Source organism: Piliocolobus tephrosceles, chromosome 10, assembly GCF_002776525.5.
Source record: "Piliocolobus tephrosceles isolate RC106 chromosome 10, ASM277652v3, whole genome shotgun sequence".
In the NCBI taxonomy this organism is placed as follows: domain Eukaryota; kingdom Metazoa; phylum Chordata; class Mammalia; order Primates; family Cercopithecidae; genus Piliocolobus; species Piliocolobus tephrosceles.
Window position 1 is genome coordinate 85,574,321 of NC_045443.1, and position 20,618 is coordinate 85,594,938.

At 34.2% G+C, this 20,618-nt stretch overlaps 1 protein-coding gene across 2 annotated transcripts in view; it reads left to right on the forward strand.

Annotated features, from left to right (window-relative positions):
* The window catches only part of TMTC3 (transmembrane O-mannosyltransferase targeting cadherins 3), a 56,378-nt gene extending 37,071 nt beyond the window's left edge, over window positions 1-19,307 (forward strand). Inside the window, exons 11-14 of one of the 2 annotated variants that reach the window (XM_023221362.1) lie at window positions 8,220-8,323; window positions 9,863-10,032; window positions 12,002-12,228; window positions 14,252-19,307. In XM_023221362.1, coding sequence (XP_023077130.1) covers window positions 8,220-8,323; window positions 9,863-10,032; window positions 12,002-12,228; window positions 14,252-15,063 — 1,313 coding nt within the window. In that variant the 3' untranslated portion in view covers window positions 15,064-19,307. The remainder of the gene's footprint in view (window positions 1-8,219; window positions 8,324-9,862; window positions 10,033-12,001; window positions 12,229-14,251) is intronic. The other variant, XM_023221454.1, reaches the window with a different exon arrangement.
* Window positions 19,308-20,618: the final 1,311 nt, after the last annotated feature.

The window sequence follows — 20,618 nt, forward strand, 5'->3', positions numbered from 1 at the left end:
AGATTGGCCTAATAGAGAGTAGCAGGTACAGATAGCAGGCAAAGTGAGAGAATAAGAAAAACCAATGTCCTACGAGAGTTGTAATGTACAACAGAAAGCATAGTAAGGAACAAATTATCTGGAGTGAATGGTGTCTGTGTCCAGAACAGGATTCACTCAGCCTCCTGAGTTGTCTTCTTCAGCATCCCCCAGGTAATGTCTTGGGCTTGTGTCATTCGAGAAAGCTGCATCTTCTGGGGCTGCTGGTCCTGCAGGGTCATTTCCTTCATTTCTGATACCAGGTTGGGTCCTAGCGACACCATAGTATGATTTGATGTGTCATGCTGGAATCCATAGAGGACCTGAGGGGTTGTGAATACAAGCATATCCTCTTCCCCATGTTAAATCATTTGGACCACACCATACATTACTATTTACATCTTTCCATAAAACTGCAGGTTTTATGTTTTGAAGGGCTTTAGTGAAATGCTTTCCTATGGTTGATTGAAATGTATCATCTAAATTTAAAAAAGTAAGGGTAAATAAGGCTTATGCCAATAGTGTTGCAGGATCCTTACTCATATTCTCCCTTTTTTGTTTTTTGAGCTTATTTTTAAGGGTAGAGTGGACACATTCTACTATGGCCTGTCCTTGAGGGTTATAAGGGATACCTGTGGAATGTTGGATGTTCCACGTGTGACAAAATTGTTGAACTTGTGAGCTGGCATAAGCCAGACCATTATCAGTTTTAATTGTTGTGGGCCACCCCATAAACACAAAAATTAAAAGAAAATGTTTAATAACATATTGGGAGGACTCTTCAGGAAAAGCATGTGTGCTAATTAGGTGAGAATTGGTAGAAGTGGATACATGTGTATCTGAGTTTTCCAAATTCAAGGACGTGAATAACATTTGTTTGCCATAGCTGATTAGGTTCTAGTCCTCTAGGGTTAACACCTGTTGAAGGAGGGCACGTGCCTGTGAGTTGGCAATGTGGGCATTGTAAAATAATTTGTTTAGCTAGTCTTTAGGTAAGTTGAAATTGTTTAGTTAAGTTTCTTCAGTTTTGGTGGAAAAAATTGATGCGATTGGGTGGCTTGGTCAAGCAGTGATGTCATAACCTATAGGTCTGCTTGTTCATTGCCATAAGCCAGTGAGTCAGGCAGTGGGCTGTGGGCTCGAGTATGTGTGTTAAAAATAGGATGTGTATGTTGATCCAGCAGTTGCTGAAGTCAAAGAAAAAGTGCACACAAGTGGGCTCGAGAGTGAACTTAATGAGGGCTGTCTTAAGGTTCTGTAATAAATAAACAGAGTAAGCGGAGTCATTAACAATATTGATAAGACTGAGCAGAAAAGGTCTCCAGGGCCAATATTAAGGCTCCAACCTCAGCTCTCTGAGTGCTAGTAAATCCAGAAGAAGTGAGGGAATTATGCAGTTTCCACCAAATAACCACTTTTCCACTTTTACCAGCACCATCAGTGAAAAGCGTTAAAGCTTTAGGTATGGGGGAGTGAACTACTTTTGTAGACACAAACTACAGCAGTACGAGATAAGAACCGAAGTAGTTTGTCAGCAGGAAGGGCATGCTCTGTATGGCCTGCATAATCACACAGTGCTATCTGAAGATCTAGAGATAGGGAGAATATTGCTTTGAATTGCTTTTTACTCAAAGGAATTCTTATGACATCAGGGTCATAATCTAGAAACTGATTGCATCGTCTGCAGCCTGTAACTAGCTGGATATAGGGAGATAGTGTTTTAGTCCCAGTACGTGAGCAAAAACCCATCCTAGGAAGCATAGCCCTGGGGCTGTCTGTCCTATTAATCCTGTTAGGGAATGTTTAGTAGGGAAAACAAACAGTTGAACTGAATATTGCAGGTCTATGCAATCTAGTTACCTCTGAGAAACAGCTTGCTCTATTTCCTCAATTTCCCTTTTTGCTGCAGGAGTTAAATGCCTGGGAGAATCTAGGGCTGTATTGCCCTTTAGGATAGAAAACAGGTTTTGTAACTTACCAGTAGTTATGCCCAAGATGGGGCAAAACCAATTAATATCACCCAGTAATTTTTGATAATCATTTAAGATATGCAAGTTGCTAGTATTTAATTTAACCTTTTGAGGTTTTACTGACCAAGAAGTTAGTATATATCCAAGATTTCAAGAAGACAATGGTACTTTTTCATGTGCTGCAATTAAACCTCTTAGCTGTGTATTCTTTATGACAGAGGCATATAAACTTAAAATTACTGGCTCTGTTGGGGATGCTAGTAAAATATCATCTATAAAATGAATAATCTTGCATTTAGGAAATTCTTTTCTACTTGGGAGCAAAGCCTGATTTACATGATACTGACACATGGTAGGACTGTTCAGCATCCCTTGAGGAAGCACTTTCCAATGAAATCAGTGAGTTGGGCTTTCATTATTGATAGCTGGTATTGTAAACGCAAATTTTTCTCTGTCCTGTTCTGCAAGGGGAATAGTATAAAAACAGTCCTTTAAGTCCATAATGACTAAAGGCCAATCTTGAGGAATCACTGCGGGGGAAGGGAAACCATGTTGAAGGGGCCCCATAGGTTACAAATTATTATCGATAGCCTGCAAGTCATGCAGACGTCTCCATTGGCCAGACTTTTTGGGAATGACGAAAATGGGTGAATTCTAAGGACTGTGTGATGGTTCTATATGGCTGGCTTTTAATTGCTCCTCAACTAATACATGGACTCTTTGTAATTTTTCTCCCTTTAAAGGCTACTATTCTACCCAAATAGGATTTTGAGAGAGCCATGTCAGGGGTAGGGGAGGAATAACAGTGGCCATTATTAGAAAGAGGTCTGCAAAATGACCTCAATTAACCCTCTCATAAATGGACTAGCAGCTCTGTTTTCTTTAATGCTTTTCCTTTATAAGTGTTAAAGTAATGGGTCCATGTACCCCATTGCCTTGTTGATCTTGCATTACCAGGCAAGAGCTCCCCTTCTAATGCCGCTTACCTAAGATAGAATCCCATAGCTGTAGTGCATCCCTTGTCTTTCTTTCAATTTATTGGAGTGGGGGGCTCATGCAAAACCTCCATTTCCTCTTTGGTATTTTGCCCTTTACTGGCGGGGCTGAGGGAGAAGGAGGAGGCGGTAAGGTAGGTAATGGTTTCTCCTCCCTTCCCTTTTTAGGCTCTTCTGTGTAGTGCGGGACCAAAGCAGCCCTAACTAAGGCCCATGACATTAGAGATGTTACTGGGACCCGATACCCTTGGGCATGATGTTAAGATTTCTCCACACTTGTCCTCAGAGTCCTATGTCTAGCGTACCTTCTTCTGGGAACCATGAGTTATGGGAAACAGCAGTTTGCGTTGGGTCCCTTAATTGAGCCTGCAAAACTGAGGCTCCACTAGCTTTAAGCAGCTGTTTCAGTACTTTTATATGCTGTTTCTGTTGAGCTGATAACCACTGTCCCATGATGAAGCCCTAGCCTGAACAGTTTCCTCAAACTTGGAAATCCCAAGCGGGCACCAATGACTTACTGCGCAGTCTCTTCACCTTCGTTTTTGAGGGTTCCATCACAATCCATTGCAGCGTTCCTCATACGGGGCACCACCTGCCAAGTCTGTCCCACAGACTCTGGCCGAGTGACGGATGAAAGAAGTATGCTGACACGGGTATTTTGCCTGACAGTGCGACTAGGGGACTGCATAGCTCAGCACCGCCAACAAGAGAGTGCAGCAGCCACCAACAGAGTGCAGCCCACCCTAAGCCAGCCCCGCTCGCATTTGTTTAGTACAGATTTAATGATAAAGGCTTGGAGCAAACACAGTATGAGGGTAATAAACATTGTCGACCCCCCGAGTAGAAAGCAGTCCTGTGCATGAATAATCAAAGGTTGATTTCTGGAGACAGGAGTAAACAAATTTATCTAGATAAATTCCTTTACATTCCCTTGTTATCTACTCTTTGCTCTCAGGCTCCAGGTAAGAGAATCTGGCTGCCTTCAGCCACAATTCGCTTCCTAAGCTTTTGCAAAATCCCTGGCCTTCCAAGAGGGTTTGCATCTTTCCCTATAACTTTTTCTTACAACTTTTCCCGCCACCCTGATCAAACTCCTACAGGAGGTAGCAAAAAAGGGACATATAATGCAGGGAAGAAGGCTGAAAGTGAATGGATAGCAAATGGCTCTGTAGGTGTGTTTGTTCATCAGGCATGTATTTGAGAATTTACCATGTGTCAGACACTGTTTTAAGTTCTAGGGAATCCAGAAGAAATAAAACAAATTTCCTCCCTTCATGGAGTTTCCATTCTAAATAAAGGCATAAACATAAGTAAACAAATACCACATGTAAATATATATACATATGCACACATGAAATATATATTACACACACATATGCATGCACATGTGTATTTATATGAAAGTGATAAAAGCTATAAAAAGGGCATAGAGATTAGAAATTTTCAGAGAAAGTTTCTTTGAGATGATAAACTGAGAGCGCAACCTTTGCACATATACTCTGGTGTAATTTTGAGTATCACTGGCTATGCAGAAAACAGTAAAGCAGGAAGATCATTTAGAAGGCTTTTGCAGTAACCCAAAGAAATGATTGAGTTGTAATTTTTTTAATAGCAGTCTTGAAGTACATTTGACATACAATAGACTATACATGTTTAATATATATAATTTTATAAGTTCTGGCATATGTATATTACTTGTGAGACCATAACTACAATTAAGATACTGGAAATATCCATCAAACCCCTCAAATTCCTTGGATCTTTTTCTAATACCTCTTACCCCTTTTCACCCCAGCCTTCTTTAAGCAAAAGCTTTCTATCAGTACAGATAATGTGCTTTTTCTAAAATTGTATATGAATGGAATTGTACTCTGTGGACTCTCTTTTTTTTTTCCTGGCTTTTTTACTCTGCAGTTATTTTGATATTCATTCATGTTCTATGAATCAAAAACACATACCTTGGTATGGCTGAGTAGTATTCCTTCACGTGGATATACCACAGTTTGTTTATCCATTTACCTGTCGATGAATGTTTGGATTGTTCGTAGTTTGGAGCTGTTACAAATATGGCTGTTACGAACATTCATATACCAGTCTTTATGGATATATGTTTTATTTATCTTAGGTAAAAACCTGAGAGAAGAATGGCATGGTCATATGATTTGTGTATGTTTAACTTTTTAAAGGCTGCTAAATTATTTTCCAGAGAATGTATTTCCCACCAGCAGTATAGGAGAGCTCTCCTGCCTTTCTTAATTCTTCATTTGCTGAGAATTTTTAACACAAATAAATGTTGGATTCTGTCAAATGCTTTTGTGCACCATTTGAGATGATAAGCTTTTTATTTTAATTTTTGGTCTGTTAATATAGTGCATATCATCAATTGAGTTCATAATGTTAAAACAACCTTGCCTTCAGTAATACACAATTTGATCATGACTTATTATCTTTATTATATTTGTTAAAATGCTATTAGTAATTTTTACATCTATATTTATGAAGGATAGAGAGTTCCTAGAAGATTCCAGATATTTATAAATTTATCTTTTTAAATAAATTTATAATTTTGTGGACATTAGGCCATCAATGTGAGAATACTTCACTGTTAGGCAGCTAATATTTCACTGTTGGGCAGCTGTGTATTAGTCATACACAGTTGCTTGAAAATTTCCCAGCTACATCACATTTGCATCCCTAGGCAGGATGACTGAGAGAACAGGTGAACCAGTGTCTAATAACTACTGTCATTTCAAAGAAATGGTGAATGTAAACCTGTGTACACAGGTGTTTGTTACTATTAAAAACATATGCAAACATTCATGCAGATAAGTTGATAACTTTTAGCAATGAGATAAGTTCCCTTCTAATCTTTTGTTTTCCTGGTGAAAATATGATATTAGAGATGTGAAGAGAGATAAGAAATGAAATATATACAACTAGGATTCTGGAAAAATTAAGTGATTATAGAAACCTCGTATTGACAAACTTAGGCTACATTTGTGAGGTCCTCATTTACAATTGAATTAACAGCTAGATTGTTAACTCATGCTGCTCTTTTGGATAGGTATTCATAAGAGTGGGTTTATTCTTTGAAGTTCCTTTAGCTCTTTAGTCATTTAAATAGTGATTTTTTTACATCTTGCCTTATTTTCTTACCTTTTTTTAATACTTAAAATTATCTTAAAAGTGATACTATTTTCCCCTCTAGAGTTTTAAAACTTTGTAAATTATAAAGAATTGCTTAGAAATTATGTCTTTCATTTTATTAGCTGTATTGAGTGGCCTTTTTGATGCTAAACGATATCTAATTGCATCTCTGCTCTTTGAAAACATAGGGCTGCAATACTTTAGTGTCTGAAGTCTACATTACTGACAATATCTCTTGGCCATAAGTCTAAGAACATGATTTCAGTGGATAGTAATTCACTACATTTTTTATCTAAGTATATAACCTCTTTCTTTTCTAACATTGGTTGGGGATAATCTCAATAACATTTTAAATACTCAGCTGGCATAATTACACTTTTATTTTAACAAATTTTCAGTTTATTCTTAAATTCTTAGGGTATAATTACTTTTTTCAGGTTCTATGTACCTTAGCTTTTCATAAATAACATTCTGAACTCTATAAACATTGTATGGATTTATCTGGTTTAAAAAAATAGTGATATAAAAGCAAAGACTACTCTGTATTTTTTAATTGACAATAATAGTACATATTCATGGGATATATAGTGATGTTTTAATACATATAATGGGAGCAAATACCCTGATCTAGTCACTATACTGTGTATTTTTTATATGCAGTTGGTAATACAATGATTTTCAGCCCTGATTCTACATCAGAATTGCCTTTGACACTTTTTATAAATATATTTTTGCAGATTTCGTTTCTGAACATTATGTTTTGATGGACCTAGGTGGGGCTGAAGTATCTGAATTTTTAAAAACTACACAGGTATTCTGATTTGCAGCCAGAATTAAGAATGGCTAGCTTAAACTTTTTTTGCTTGACCCCTCCTGGCTCCATGAGACTCAGCAATACATCTAAAAAGAAAAAAATCAACTTCCTTACTCCTAAACTTAACTATAATCAAACCTGGACTGCATCTGCCAGTTTTTGTGCAGTGCACACAATTGCCAGCCTAAAACAATATATAGCAAGTTCTTAGGACTGTTACTTGGGAAATACCCAAGACATATATGCTTGGCCCCTATGTGTCCTAGGAGTTGCAGGCAGAGAATTATTGCACAATTGCAAAATAATTGGTGGCACAAGGCAAGTAGTAATCATAATGAACCTTTTCATGTCTGTTTGTTCATGTTGAATAAAAACTGTCTGATTTAAGATCTTCTACCTTCCTTCTATCATTATTCCAGACCTTTGAAATATTTACTGGCAAGTGTATCTTTTTTTGTGCAATGAATCCTCATATCTTTCCTATTTCAACTGCATTTTTTTCCTATCCCTGAATAAATTTGCTGGGATTTTTATTTTCCACATCAGAAAATGAGACATAAATTCCTGACATTCTAAAATTAACACAGCCTTTTTTAAATTCTAAAATTAATTTTAAGGAGTTTATTATCATTTAAAAGAGGTGGGCCACTGCATCTTAAGTAATATTATTATCATTATTTTCCATTATACTCTCATTCTAGCCACAGTCACAAAAATTTTAAAAAATCGAATGCCAAAGTTTTTTTCAGTCTCTTTGCCCCTGTTCCACCATGATGCATATTTGTTGTAACACTAGAAATAATTCTAAAAATCCTGATGATTCATTTCACTTGTAGAGTTGAGCTATACCTTTTGAGTGAATTTCTTAGCTATGAGATTAAGTAAATGGAAGCAAGCTTTAGTATAGTAAAATACAGTGAAGGAAGGTAATAAAATTTTTTTCATTACCTTTATCTCTCTTATGTCTCAAGTCTTCAAAAACCCATTCAAATAGTTTTTTCATGCCATGTATGTATTTTCTGTCTTTACATGCTTTAAGTAAATTTGTGTTTACCATTGGTTTTAAGTTATAACAAGTTAAATTCCAAAAACTTTAAGGAAGAAGCAGGACCTGTTGCCTGCTTTTGCATTTGTCTAGTGTGTTTCTGAAAATATGTCTTCTCATTAGTTACATTGAATACTTGTTTATATATCGAATACATTGAATCATTTCATTGAGTATATTGAGTATATCAGTTGTATACTTGCCAACACATGATTGTTTTAAAATTTTAGATGATATCGGTGCCCATATGAATGTAGGAAGAACTTATAAAAATTTAAATAGAACCAAAGAAGCTGAAGAATCTTACATGATGGCTAAATCACTGATGCCTCAAGTAAGTTGCCATAATTTATCTGTTGGGTCATATCTATTAGATGTCCATATTGAATAGAATTATCTAGAAGGAAAATCTTTATCTTTTCTTCAGTTGATATAAAAATAAAGTGTCTAATGAATCATCTATTCCTATAAGTTTTATAAAGAATTACATTCTTCTAGCTCACTTAATTAATTAATTTATTTATTTATTTATTTTCTTTTTTTGGAAATGGAGTCTTGCTGTATTGCCCAGGCTGGAGGGCAGTGGTGCGATCTCAGCTCCCTGCAACCTCCACCTCCCGGGTTTAAGCAATTCTTCTGCCTCAGCCTCCCAAGTAGCTGGGACTACAGGTGCACGCCACCACACCCGGCTAATTTTTGTATTTTTACTAGAGACGGGGTTTGGGGTTTCACCTTATTGGACAGGCTGGTCTCAAACTCTTGACCTCGTGATCCACCCACCTCGGCCTCCCAAAGTGCTGGGATTACAGGCATGAGCCACCACGCCCAGCCGTAGCTCACTTAATTTTAAAAATTGTTTTTACACAGTCCATTTGTAAACACTAAATTCATAAAGTATGAATTTTAGATATTCTTGATTATGACTTATCAGCGAGTTATATGACTTTAAATATTTTATGTATATTAAGCATACTATTCGACATTATTCCTATCAAAAAATAAATAAAAATGATAAAACTAGTAGATACATCTCTTGCTATATTGTGTCTATCAGTTGTTATAATGATACAAGATTCATTAAATATAACATAGTATCAAAATTGGAAGATCTGACCCTATGTCAATTTTCATGTTATCAGCAAAATATTTTTGGGTTGTGACAATAGAGTAATTTATTCCAGAATATTGAGGACTGACTTATCTGGTGAAGTTTGGAAATTAAACACTCTGACTGATTATTAAGTTAAGGTTCTTATAATATATAGTACATATGGATCCAGACTTCCAGTGAACACAATAAATTAGATATGATAAAAACCAATAACAAATACAATTTAACTGTTATAGTTAAGGATTAAAATAATCCTTAAAATGTCATACAGTTCAACTTTAAACCCTGTCACTGTTAATATGACTATAAATATTATCACAATTGAGAAAACTTCAGCCCAGCTTAAGCTATTTTTTCTGAGGAAATAAGACTGTGCTGCTAATGTTACCACTTTATTAAAAATAAATAATAAAAATGTAAAAGAAAACACAAAAATGTAAATAAATATATTTTACTTATCCAAAAATGTAATTAAATAATACTTTGTGGCATTAAGGATATATTTTTTCGTTCATGCCACCTCAGTGGATTATTGTTAGCTTTTTATTTGTATCTATCTTTTTCTGAAGTCAAACAATTCAGAACTTTTAGAAGTCAAGCTCTCTTAGGTTTGATCAAAACAGGAATAGAACCCTGATCTCTCAGGCCAGTGTATTTTTTACACTATGTTCTGTGTTATTTTGAATTAGCCAATAGGAATATGTACTTTTGATTTTTGATACTGAAATATCAAATCATGAAAATGCCTTTTCTTCTAAACAGATTATTCCTGGTAAAAAATATGCAGCCAGAATTGCCCCTAACCACCTAAATGTTTATATCAATCTGGCTAACCTGATCCGAGCAAACGAGTCCCGACTGGAAGAAGCAGATCAGCTGTACCGTCAAGCAATAAGCATGAGGCCCGACTTCAAGCAGGCTTACATTAGCAGGTATCCCAGTTCAACTTAAAGCTAGCATTATGGAATATTGAAATTATATCTCCATGTATATTTTGAATGAATTGGCTTTTGGGGGGGAAAAAAATGTTTTTAATAATCTTAGCAACCAAGTGCATAGAAGGGCATAACTTTTTAGACTGACAGTCAGATTTTATTGATTTGAAATTAACAAGGGGAAACCCTAACTTGTAATAGCCAACTTAGGTTTTGTGTTAAGGAAAGGGTAGAAGCAGCTCTATCTTAGTTTCATTTTCTTCCCATCACCAAAATTGTTCTTTTCCTATTGAAATTAAAACTTGAAACTTACATCTTATAATAGTTACTTCTAATATCAAACTCTCAGGAACTTTCTTGGGTTTTAGAGTTGATTGGTTATTGATGCCTTTGACACAAAGAAAACATCTTGGTTCTCAGCAAAAAAAAAAAGTTTTCTGGTACTACATGTTAAAACTTCATTTATTTTCTTACGTGTATGTGTTATCATTTGTATTACTTTTGATGAAAAATTGTTTTTAAACTTTGTTTTGTAGCCTGGTCCAGAAAACTGATAGTAATTCGTAGCATTTTTTCTGCGGGGAAAGTACATTCTGAATTTAAGTTTTTGAGATAAAATCTGTTTGTAAGTTGGGGTTGTCTTTGTTCCGCCGTGCCCAGTACTTATTGAAGCCCATTGAGTTTAGCAAGGCTGTATCTCTAAAAACACCTGTCATGTATTAATCCGTAAAGAACTATTCAACAGTCTCTACATTAAAAAAATAATGATTTGGACAAACATTCATTCTAGAAGTGGTTTTAATGAGAATATTAATTGTTGTTCCTTTTATTTTATTCCTGTGCTGATACTATAGGAAAGAGTAGTATTATAAGAACAACTCTCATATCACTACTTAAATATGATTTGTACATATGTAAAAATAATTATTTAAGCAAAATTACTTTTTAAAATTTTCTAACGGAAAATAGAACCATACTAGAAAGATTTATACAATGGTTTCTTAACTGATCCTCAATTCTAAGTGTGTTTCTCAAAGTTATCTGTAGGTCAGACTCATCCCTCCCACTCTGCCTGATCAGCTTTTTTTAGTCCTTTTTTCTGTTTGTTTGTTTGTTACAGAGTCTCGCTTTGTCACCCAGGCTGCAGTGCAGTGGTGTGATCTCGGCTCACTGCTACCTCTGCCTCCTGGGTTCAAGTAATTCTTGTGCCTCAGCCTCCCTAGTAGCTGGGACTACAGGCGCGTGCCACCATGCCTGGCAAATTTCTGTGTTTTTAGTAGAGACGGAGTTTTGGCATGTTGGGCAGCTGGTCTCGAACTCCTGATCTCCAGTGATCCATCCACCTCAGCCTCCCAAAGTGTTGGGATTACAGGCACGAGCCACCATATCCAGCTTTTTTTTTTTTTTAAAGAATGGTCATATTATAAGAAGACATTGATGAGGACTAAATTAATATAAGAAGGGGTTACAGATTTTGAATATTTTGGTTTTTTGCACAGTGAGCCTTCAATTATAGATTCAAATATTGGAATTTCTCTTACCACTACTATATGTCATTTTTTTCTTCTAATGCTATTACTTTGTCACCTGACAAATTCATTAATCTCTCACTCTGGCTAGCTGTCCTTTTTCTGATGCAGTTTAGTCTGTCTCCTTTTAAGATAAATTCAAAGAATATATTTTCTCTGTCCTCCTTCTTGAATTCCTCTTGATAGGTTGCCCTCTGAAATCAGCATAATTTTTTTCTTCTTAAATAATATTTGAAAATATATCAAGCCAAATATACTGAACTAAGGATTTCAGATTTGAGGACAGTTTCAAAGAGTTGTTTTTGAAAGTTTTTTAAGACTCTGAGTTAAAAGAAAAAAAAAGCTGTATGTGGAAAGGCTTAAAACTTGGCAAAAATTGTATCTACAAACTGAGATGGTAATGTTGTAAGTAAAGCTTGTGTTTGATTTTTCCACAGAGGAGAATTGCTTTTAAAAATGAATAAACCTCTTAAAGCAAAGGAAGCATATCTTAAAGCATTAGAGCTGGACAGAAATAATGCAGATCTTTGGTACAACTTGGCAATTGTATATATTGAACTTAAAGAACCAAATGAAGCCCTAAAAAACTTTAATCGTGCTCTGGAACTAAATCCAAAGCATAAACTAGCATTATTCAACTCTGCTATATTAATGCAAGAATCAGGTATGTTTTCTGAAAATATATCTATATTTAAACAAATTGTAGTTTATAATATAATAAAAACCTTAATTTAACTTTATTACCCCTAGCAAACACTTTATGTGTTGACAGTTTATAGCAATACTGTGCTTAAATGATTTATAGGAAGAATATTTAAAATACTTGAAGTAAACTATTTTCAAGTAATATGCATTCTAACATATGATAATACTGATTTTTAATTCTTCTGGCATGTGTTAAGACTAATTTTTAAAGCAGTCTATTAAGCAACATTAACTATTTCGTATTTTATATACATAAATATAATGTAACTTATTTTATATATAAACTCTCCAAATAATATGAACTTGTGAAATTTTTTACATAATTAGCTGTGAGGAGCTGAGAGCATATATTTTCAAAAATAGCATTTTATTTTCTTTTGATTCATAAAAGCAAATACTTTTGGCACCATTTTATATCCAGTTTTACTACGTTTTCTGAGATATTATTGTGATTTTTTATATTTCCTATAATTTAGCAAAACTGAATTACTAACCACAGTAAATCTGGATCCTTCATCCATATTTTGTATAGGAATTTCAGTTCTGCCTCATAAGATAGTGTATATGATTTATAATCTTTTTAATTTTTAAATTAGAAAAAAACTCTTTATTATAATGTTTAGTTATTTCTTAGATACATTTCTTAAAACTTTGTAAAATATGAAAGAATCATAAAGATAGTATTTTAGCACTAAAGAGGACCTCTGAGTTCGCATTTGCCAGTCTTCTATTTAATAAAGTGAAGACCAAATAGTTTATGACTGTCCCAAAGTCATATGGCTAAGTAGCTAATCCAAGATAAGAACTGAAGTCTCCTGATTTATTTTCAAATGTTCTTTATCCATCGCGCTGCCAAATGAAAGAATTGAGAGAAATCTTTATGCCTGGTGTACAAAAAAGTATAAATTTGGAGAAAAGCTAGTATTTTTGTAAGGTTATCTACCTTGATAATCATGAAAGATGCTCATTATTTGACACAAGATTGTACTTGTACTATAAGGTTTGTAATTGTAGAACTTGAAGGTTTTTTTTTGTTGTTTTTGTTTTTGTTTTTTGTTTGTTTGTTTGCAATAGAAATTATCTCAGTGGAGATTTGTTTCCTGCCAGGCAGTAGCTGATGCCACTTTGGGAGGCCAAGTGGGAGGATCACTAGAGGCCAAGAGTTTGAGAATAGCCTGGGCAACATAGTAAAACTCTGTCTCCACAAAAAATTTTAAAATCAGCAGGGACTGATGGCCCATGCCTACAGTCCCAGCTACTCAGGAAGCCAAGGTGGGAGGATTGCTTGAGCCTAGGAGTTTGAGGTTATAGTGCCTATGGACACAGCACTGCTCTCCAGCCTGAGTGACATAGTGAGACCTTGTCTCAAAAAAAAAGAAGATACATGTTTCCTAAATCCTAATTTTATAGCCCTATATTTAATGGTATGTTTTTGTCCTTGAAACATTCCTAAAACTTTAAAGTAACATTTTTAAAAATGTGATATAATAATTCTGAAGCTTTTTTCTACCCAGTAATAGTTACAATTTGCTGAATATTTTTTCAGTATACATCATATAATTATTAGAAAACTCAGTTAACCCAAAGAAGTTAAATAACATGTTCAGTGTATAAAGTCATAATGTTACCAGAATCAAGATTGAATACATGTCTTTGTTGGCAAATCCCATGCTTCTTTCTCTGAATTCTCTATCTTCCCTCTGCTATTTCCATTTGAATTCTAAATTATAAGAGACATTTCTCTCCTTTTGGTTTCTGAAGCACTATTACTGCTTTAAAGGAAAAGAAGTAAGCTATCTTTTTACTGTTTCAAATATTTTGCTTTTCCTATGAAAACTTCGAGATTTTTGCTTTCTACTTAACTATGGAAATTAGTTGTTTTGAAGCCGTCTTTTTGTAATCTAAGTATTTGAAAATGGCTTTGTTCCTCACTTTGAATTATTTTACTAACAATATATTTTTTCTTTAAAAAAACTTTCTAGGTGAGGTTAAACTCAGACCTGAAGCTAGAAAACGACTTCTAAGCTATATAAATGAAGAGCCACTAGATGCTAATGGCTATTTCAATTTGGGAATGCTTGCCATGGATGACAAAAAGGACAATGAAGCAGAGATTTGGATGAAGAAAGCCATAAAGTTACAAGCTGACTTCCGAAGTGCTTTGTTTAATCTGGCTCTCCTGTATTCCCAGACATCAAAGGAATTAAAGGCTTTGCCAATTTTGGAAGAGTTACTCAGATACTACCCTGACCATATCAAGGGCCTCATTTTAAAAGGAGACATTCTGATGAATCAAAAGAAAGATATACTAGGAGCAAAAAAATGTTTTGAAAGGATTTTGGAGATGGATCCAAGCAATGTGCAAGGAAAACACAATCTTTGTGTTGTTTATTTTGAAGAAAAAGACTTATTAAAAGCTGAAAGATGCCTTCTTGAAACATTGGCATTAGCACCACATGAAGAATATATTCAGCGCCATTTGAATATAGTCAGGGATAAGATTTCCTCATCTAGTTTTATAGAGCCAATATTCCCAACCAGTAAGATTTCAAGTGTAGAAGGAGAGAAAATTCCAAGTGAAAGTGTAAAGGAGAGTAGAGGTGAATCCAGACAAACACAAATAGTAAAAACAAGTGATAATAAAAGTCAGTCTAAATCCAACAAACAATTAGGAAAAGATAGAGACGAAGAGACCCCCCACAAAACAACAAAAGATATCAAAGAAATTGAGAAGAAAAGAGTTGCTGCTTTAAAAAGACTAGAAGAGATTGAGCGTATTTTAAATGGTGAATAGCATTAATATTTATCGTGACAATGGTATCAAAGAACATCAATCCATATCATGTGATTGCTTTTACTGGGAGCTTTGAAAAAAAGTTCAAGGGTTCCTCATAGTCAATCATGAGCTGCCTTGAAGTAAGATCAAAATAACATTTTCATTAAAGACCTGTATTATCCCAGGATGTATATTATATATCGCTGTTTTCAGAGTTTGGGTGAATATAGCAGAAATATTACAGTGAAAGTGACAAATTTACAACTTTTATTATAGAAAGAAGGTGTTTCTGGCAGTGTAATCTTTACTGCTCTCAATTAAAAATAATTTTGAGGCCTGAATGATAATCCCTTGAGGACAAATCCAACATATGCTGGTTTATTCTGTTAATTCCCATTTATTTGCCTACTTCATTTTTCTTGCACCTCTTAGAATCTATGAATTGAAAACACTTATTGAACACTTTTTTTAAAGTAATTCTGTTTAATCAAGGGATTTGCACTACAAAAGAATACTGGCTTTTTTTATGTTGAATTCCTTAGTTGAGTTTTAGAAGGAATGCTGGATGAAACATTTTAAAATAAGTCATGACATGTTAGCTTGAGAATGTATTTTCATAACTGTATACTTGTTTTTAACTTTAAATGCAGTTTTTAATCAGGTAAAGTTTGACATATATAGCTACATACACACATTTTTAATGGTGCTCATATATACTGTATTTTTTGTTGTTTGATTTTACTTATTTAGAGTATCACAACATGACTCACATAATCATGATTTTTTTTTTTTACTTTTACTCCCCAAACTATTCATGTTTCTTTAGGTCATAGTCATTGAGAAGTCCCAATAACTCTAAACTTTTGAGGTATAACATAGTAAACTTCTCTTTCATCTTTGTGTTAGCTCTCTAGTCTTAACTTGAATTTTAATTTTTCTGTTTCCAAAGTCACAATTTAATTATTCTTAGATACCTTAAGCCACTGAATTCAGTTCTGTTTGACTGAAAGCAAAACAATGTGACAGTTTATTTTCAGACACTAACTTCTTGACATTTTGTTATGGTATATATTTTTATTACATATTTATTTTGACTACTGAGCTTTCATAAAATATTTGAAGGTATTTTAATCATCAAGTATGGGAAACAAATTGCTATTACATTTTCCTATATATGCATATATTATGGTTTAACCAGAATTGTGTCATTTTTGGCCTATTGTCTAGATATAAAAGATAATTAGCCTACTATAGTATTAATAAACTTTTCAGTTGGTTTGGGCAAATTTAAACCTGAAAAATAGGTTAAAAAGTAGTTACAAATTAAACTTACTAATTTAAACTTGATTTTTTTTCTTGAATTAAAATACATTTTAAATGAGCTTTATAATACCTTAAAAAGTTGGTTCTAATTTAAAATATTAAAGCTCTGGCTATCATCCTAGGATAGTAATTTATAATTAAGTAGTATTTCAGAAACTATATAATTTTTAATTCCTTTGCAATAACTAATTTCTAATTATATATGTTTCAAAAACCATATTCCTATAATTTTTTTAAGAATTGTTTCATAAATAGGCCATAAGATACAAGGTCTGCATTAAAAGACCCACTTTTACTAGGTTCCCTAAGGATCTACCATAGATCTTTTTTTTTTTTTTTTTTTTTTTCAGGTAGTTTAAAGCAAGCACTGATACCAGTGGGAGTTGGTCTTGATCTAGGAGATTCTGTTAAGCATCCAAACAATGCCTAATTTCAGTTCTTAGGTTATGGATGTGACTCCAGATAAAAGATGTGGAGAATACCTCATGTACTATGACTTGAAAATGAAATCTTAAAATTCTTATGCTCTCTCCATATATCTTAAGGAAAAGTTTCTGAGTGTGATTTCTTTTGCCATAGTATCAAGTGGAGGGTGGTTCAGAAAAGTAAAAGGAAATCTTTTGTGACAGCAGACTATAATAGAAGTTTGAGTAATATTTTAATAAATTTATATAATTATTCAAATGATAAAATGTATTAATGTTATCCAATGATTTATATTAAAAAATTACCTTATTAACACTTAGAACTGTGCCTATTACATAAAAAGTGCTCATGTATTTGAATTTTAAATTATTTACTTAAATCAAGACCACCATAAGTAATTCATAATTTAATAATTGTTTTAAATCAGTGGTTTTCAATCCTCACTTCATATTAGAATCATCTGAGGACTTTTCATACAGAATCCATCTCATAACAATTAAGTATAAATTTCTGGAAGATGGAGCCATGCTTGTTTTTTGAGTGGATTCTAATTTGTAGTCAGAGTTGGAGACCACTGCTCTAAATTAGTTCAGGGAAATCCTTTTATTTCTTCCATGTTAACATTTAAAATTAGTAGTGTACCCAGTTAAGTTTTAATGGTTTAAATTCCACTAAAGAACATGTTCTTCTAATAATTAGCATTTATTACATGAAATTTAAGAGCTTAAGTTCCATCAAACTAGCCCTTGTGTAAGATTATTATTTCTTCTCTGTAACTTCAAAATAGATATTTCATTCAAACTATTCAGGTGAGACAAGGTAATGGATTTTTTTTCCTCTGGAGCTGCCTGTTCAGAGAGATGGAGGAGGTGGTCACATATAAGGTCAATTCAGTAACCTATGGTTCAGAGTTCTGATCATATGTAAGTTTGGAAAAGAAAGCTTATCACAGGTTTGTATGCTGGTGAATAGATAAGAGTTTTAATTCTCACTGTCTCAAAAGAGAATCAGCTCTCCAGCAGTTCTAGAAAAGCTTTGACAATCCCCAAAGGGCAGTGTTACCTTACTCCTTCACTGCTTCTTAGAAGGTAGAATTAAGTTTCTGGAATTGCACCTATATGTTTTCTTATTAACATTCAGAATTGGGAATATTAATTTTTGCAGTGAGTAGTTTTCTGAAATTGGTAACTTGGAGAGTAAAATAATGTATTTTGCTTTTCAATTTTGTGTTTACTTTTATGTAAAAATTTTGTTATATGAATTACACAGTTCTAATAAAACCTCATGTCTTTTCATTACATCTAATTTGAACTCACAACTTCATGTTACAGAATGCTTCTTTAAAGATGCTTTAATGAAAAGTATTAAGAAAATATATAGATTTGTATGTCAATTTATACTTCAGAAATCCATATATTTGTCATATTTATTTTTTTAGAAACCTCCTAATTGGATAACTAGATGGTATTTAAAATGAATGCCCAAAAATCTCTTGTACCTTTGTCCAAAAGTTTATCTGTTGGAAGCTGTCAGCCATTCATGTAGAGAGTTTATAAGAAAAGAATTTAAAATTGTATGCATTTTATATTACTGTGGTATCTGTGTACCATATTTCTAAATATTAATTATTAAATTGGTACTTAAAAACATAACCTGGCTTGCCTTTTAGTGTTAAAAAAATACAATATTGTATACAAAGAGATTTCTTCCTTTATGAAGAAGAGCTGACATGTAATTTTTTTGCAGTGATCTGAGAAAGACCTTAAATAAGTTTCTGAGAGTGATACATTTTCAAACATGAGTGACAACAACCAAATTAAGAAAAGGAAACAATTCAGACTTGGAATTTTATAGGAATTTCATTTCTATATCAGCCTGGTATTGCCTCTGGCATAACTTAGAGGAAATTGTTCTACCTATATGTCCTCAGTTTCTTCATCTACAAGTTGGGAAAAACATTTTTCTCTTAAAGTTATGAAGAGGATTTATGTATTTATATGATATATTGTATATATTAATATATTTAAATTGCTTAGAGTTTCTAGCACATAGCAAATAATAAATATTAGTTATTAGTATAAACACTCAGGCTTAAAGTCTTGGATTTGATGCATATGACTTAATTTGTATTTGTGCTAGTAGCTGTAATGTCAGTGACAGGATAGCAAGCAAACGATTAGAAATCTAATAGTAATGCGTGTTCCTTAGCTATCTGTGCTAACAGGTACATAGATGATAGCTTAAAATTAAATCATACTTAATAAATTAAGCTAAAATGCATAACTGAGACACCTTAAAATTGTACTACCTTGTGCTGTTCACTGCCATCAGGGAGGTAGCATAAAACGAAAGATAAAGTCAGAAGACTGGATCCTGGCAAATTCGTGTCCTTTGTAACTCACTTTCTTCGTCAACATTTCTGTGACTCAGTGGATAGCATATTTCGATCAAGTAGCAGGTATAACGTGATGCTTTCATGTTTCTGCCTTAAATAAAATAACCCTCAAAAAACCGTTCTACTTTGCCCTTTCTTAGAGACTTGCATGGTCAACATTTTGTTTTATTTCTTGCCTCCTCCATGATTTAGTTTCAAATATTGGGACCATACACTGACTAAACAAACCCATACTAAAGTATAAATGATGGGTGAATCTTATTAGCCATATCAGAGGTTAAGTCAAGTGAACCACTTTCTTTGTAAAGTTTCAGGCAGTAGAGTGGGTTTCAGGGATGTGGCGTTTCTCCACCATTCTTCCTTTCTAACTAAATTAGGTCTCAAAAAGCTAACTGCAAAAAAAAATTCTGACTAGGTAACTGTTTTGGATTGGCCCTGACAGGCCAGGTTACTGACCTTTGAGAATTTCGAATTGAGTAACCAGATTGTTAACAGAATCAGATCTGGTTTTAACAGTGATAGGTATGTGGCCGGGCGCGGTGGCTCAAGCCTGTAATCCCAGCACTTTGGGAGGCCGAGATGGGTGGATCACGAGGTCAGGAGATCGGGACCATCCTGGCTAACACGGTGAAACCCCGTCTCTACTAAAAAGACAAAAACTAGCCGGGCGAGGTGGCAGGCGCCTGTAGTCCCAGCTACGCGGGAGGCTGAGGCAGGAGAATGGCGTAAACCCAGGAGGCGGAGCTTGCAGTGAGCTGAGATCCGGCCACTGCACTCCAGCCTGGGCGGCAGAGCGAGACTCCCTCTCAAAAAAAAAAAGAAAAAAGAAAAAGAAAAAAAAACAGTGATAGGTGTAAAAGTCCTGGGCAGTGGATAGCATGCAAGTTTTTAACATGGTTTCTTTTATGGCTATTTGCTTCCGTGATGTATAGTTTTCATTGCAGACTTCTTTTTCTCTTCCTATCACTTAACTACTAGTGAATACTTATTCACTTAAATACTAGTGAATACTAGTGTTCTTTTTCCGCTCTTTTTCTCTCTCTCTGGAGCAGTGGATTTAGTTTATGTATTCCAGATCCTCTAGCCCAGATTTTCTCCAAGCCCCAGAACTATGAGCGCAATGGTTTACTAAACATCATAGTCTCAGGCATTCATTACCCCCATCCTCTTCCAAATGCATGGCCAGTGGATAAAAAGTTTAAGAAAGAAAAAAAAGTATGTACAACATAAAGCAGGGAAGAGACATAGGGGAGAGAAAGACAAAAGGATCATAAAAGCCTGCCAATGCTTTACCCACTCAAAACAGTGACAAAGTTTAAAGGCAAATAATCATGATTATGGGCTTAGGTTAAAAGAAATACTAGACAAATACATACTCTACACCTGTAATCCCAGCACTTTGGGAGGTTGAGGTGGACAGATCACTTGA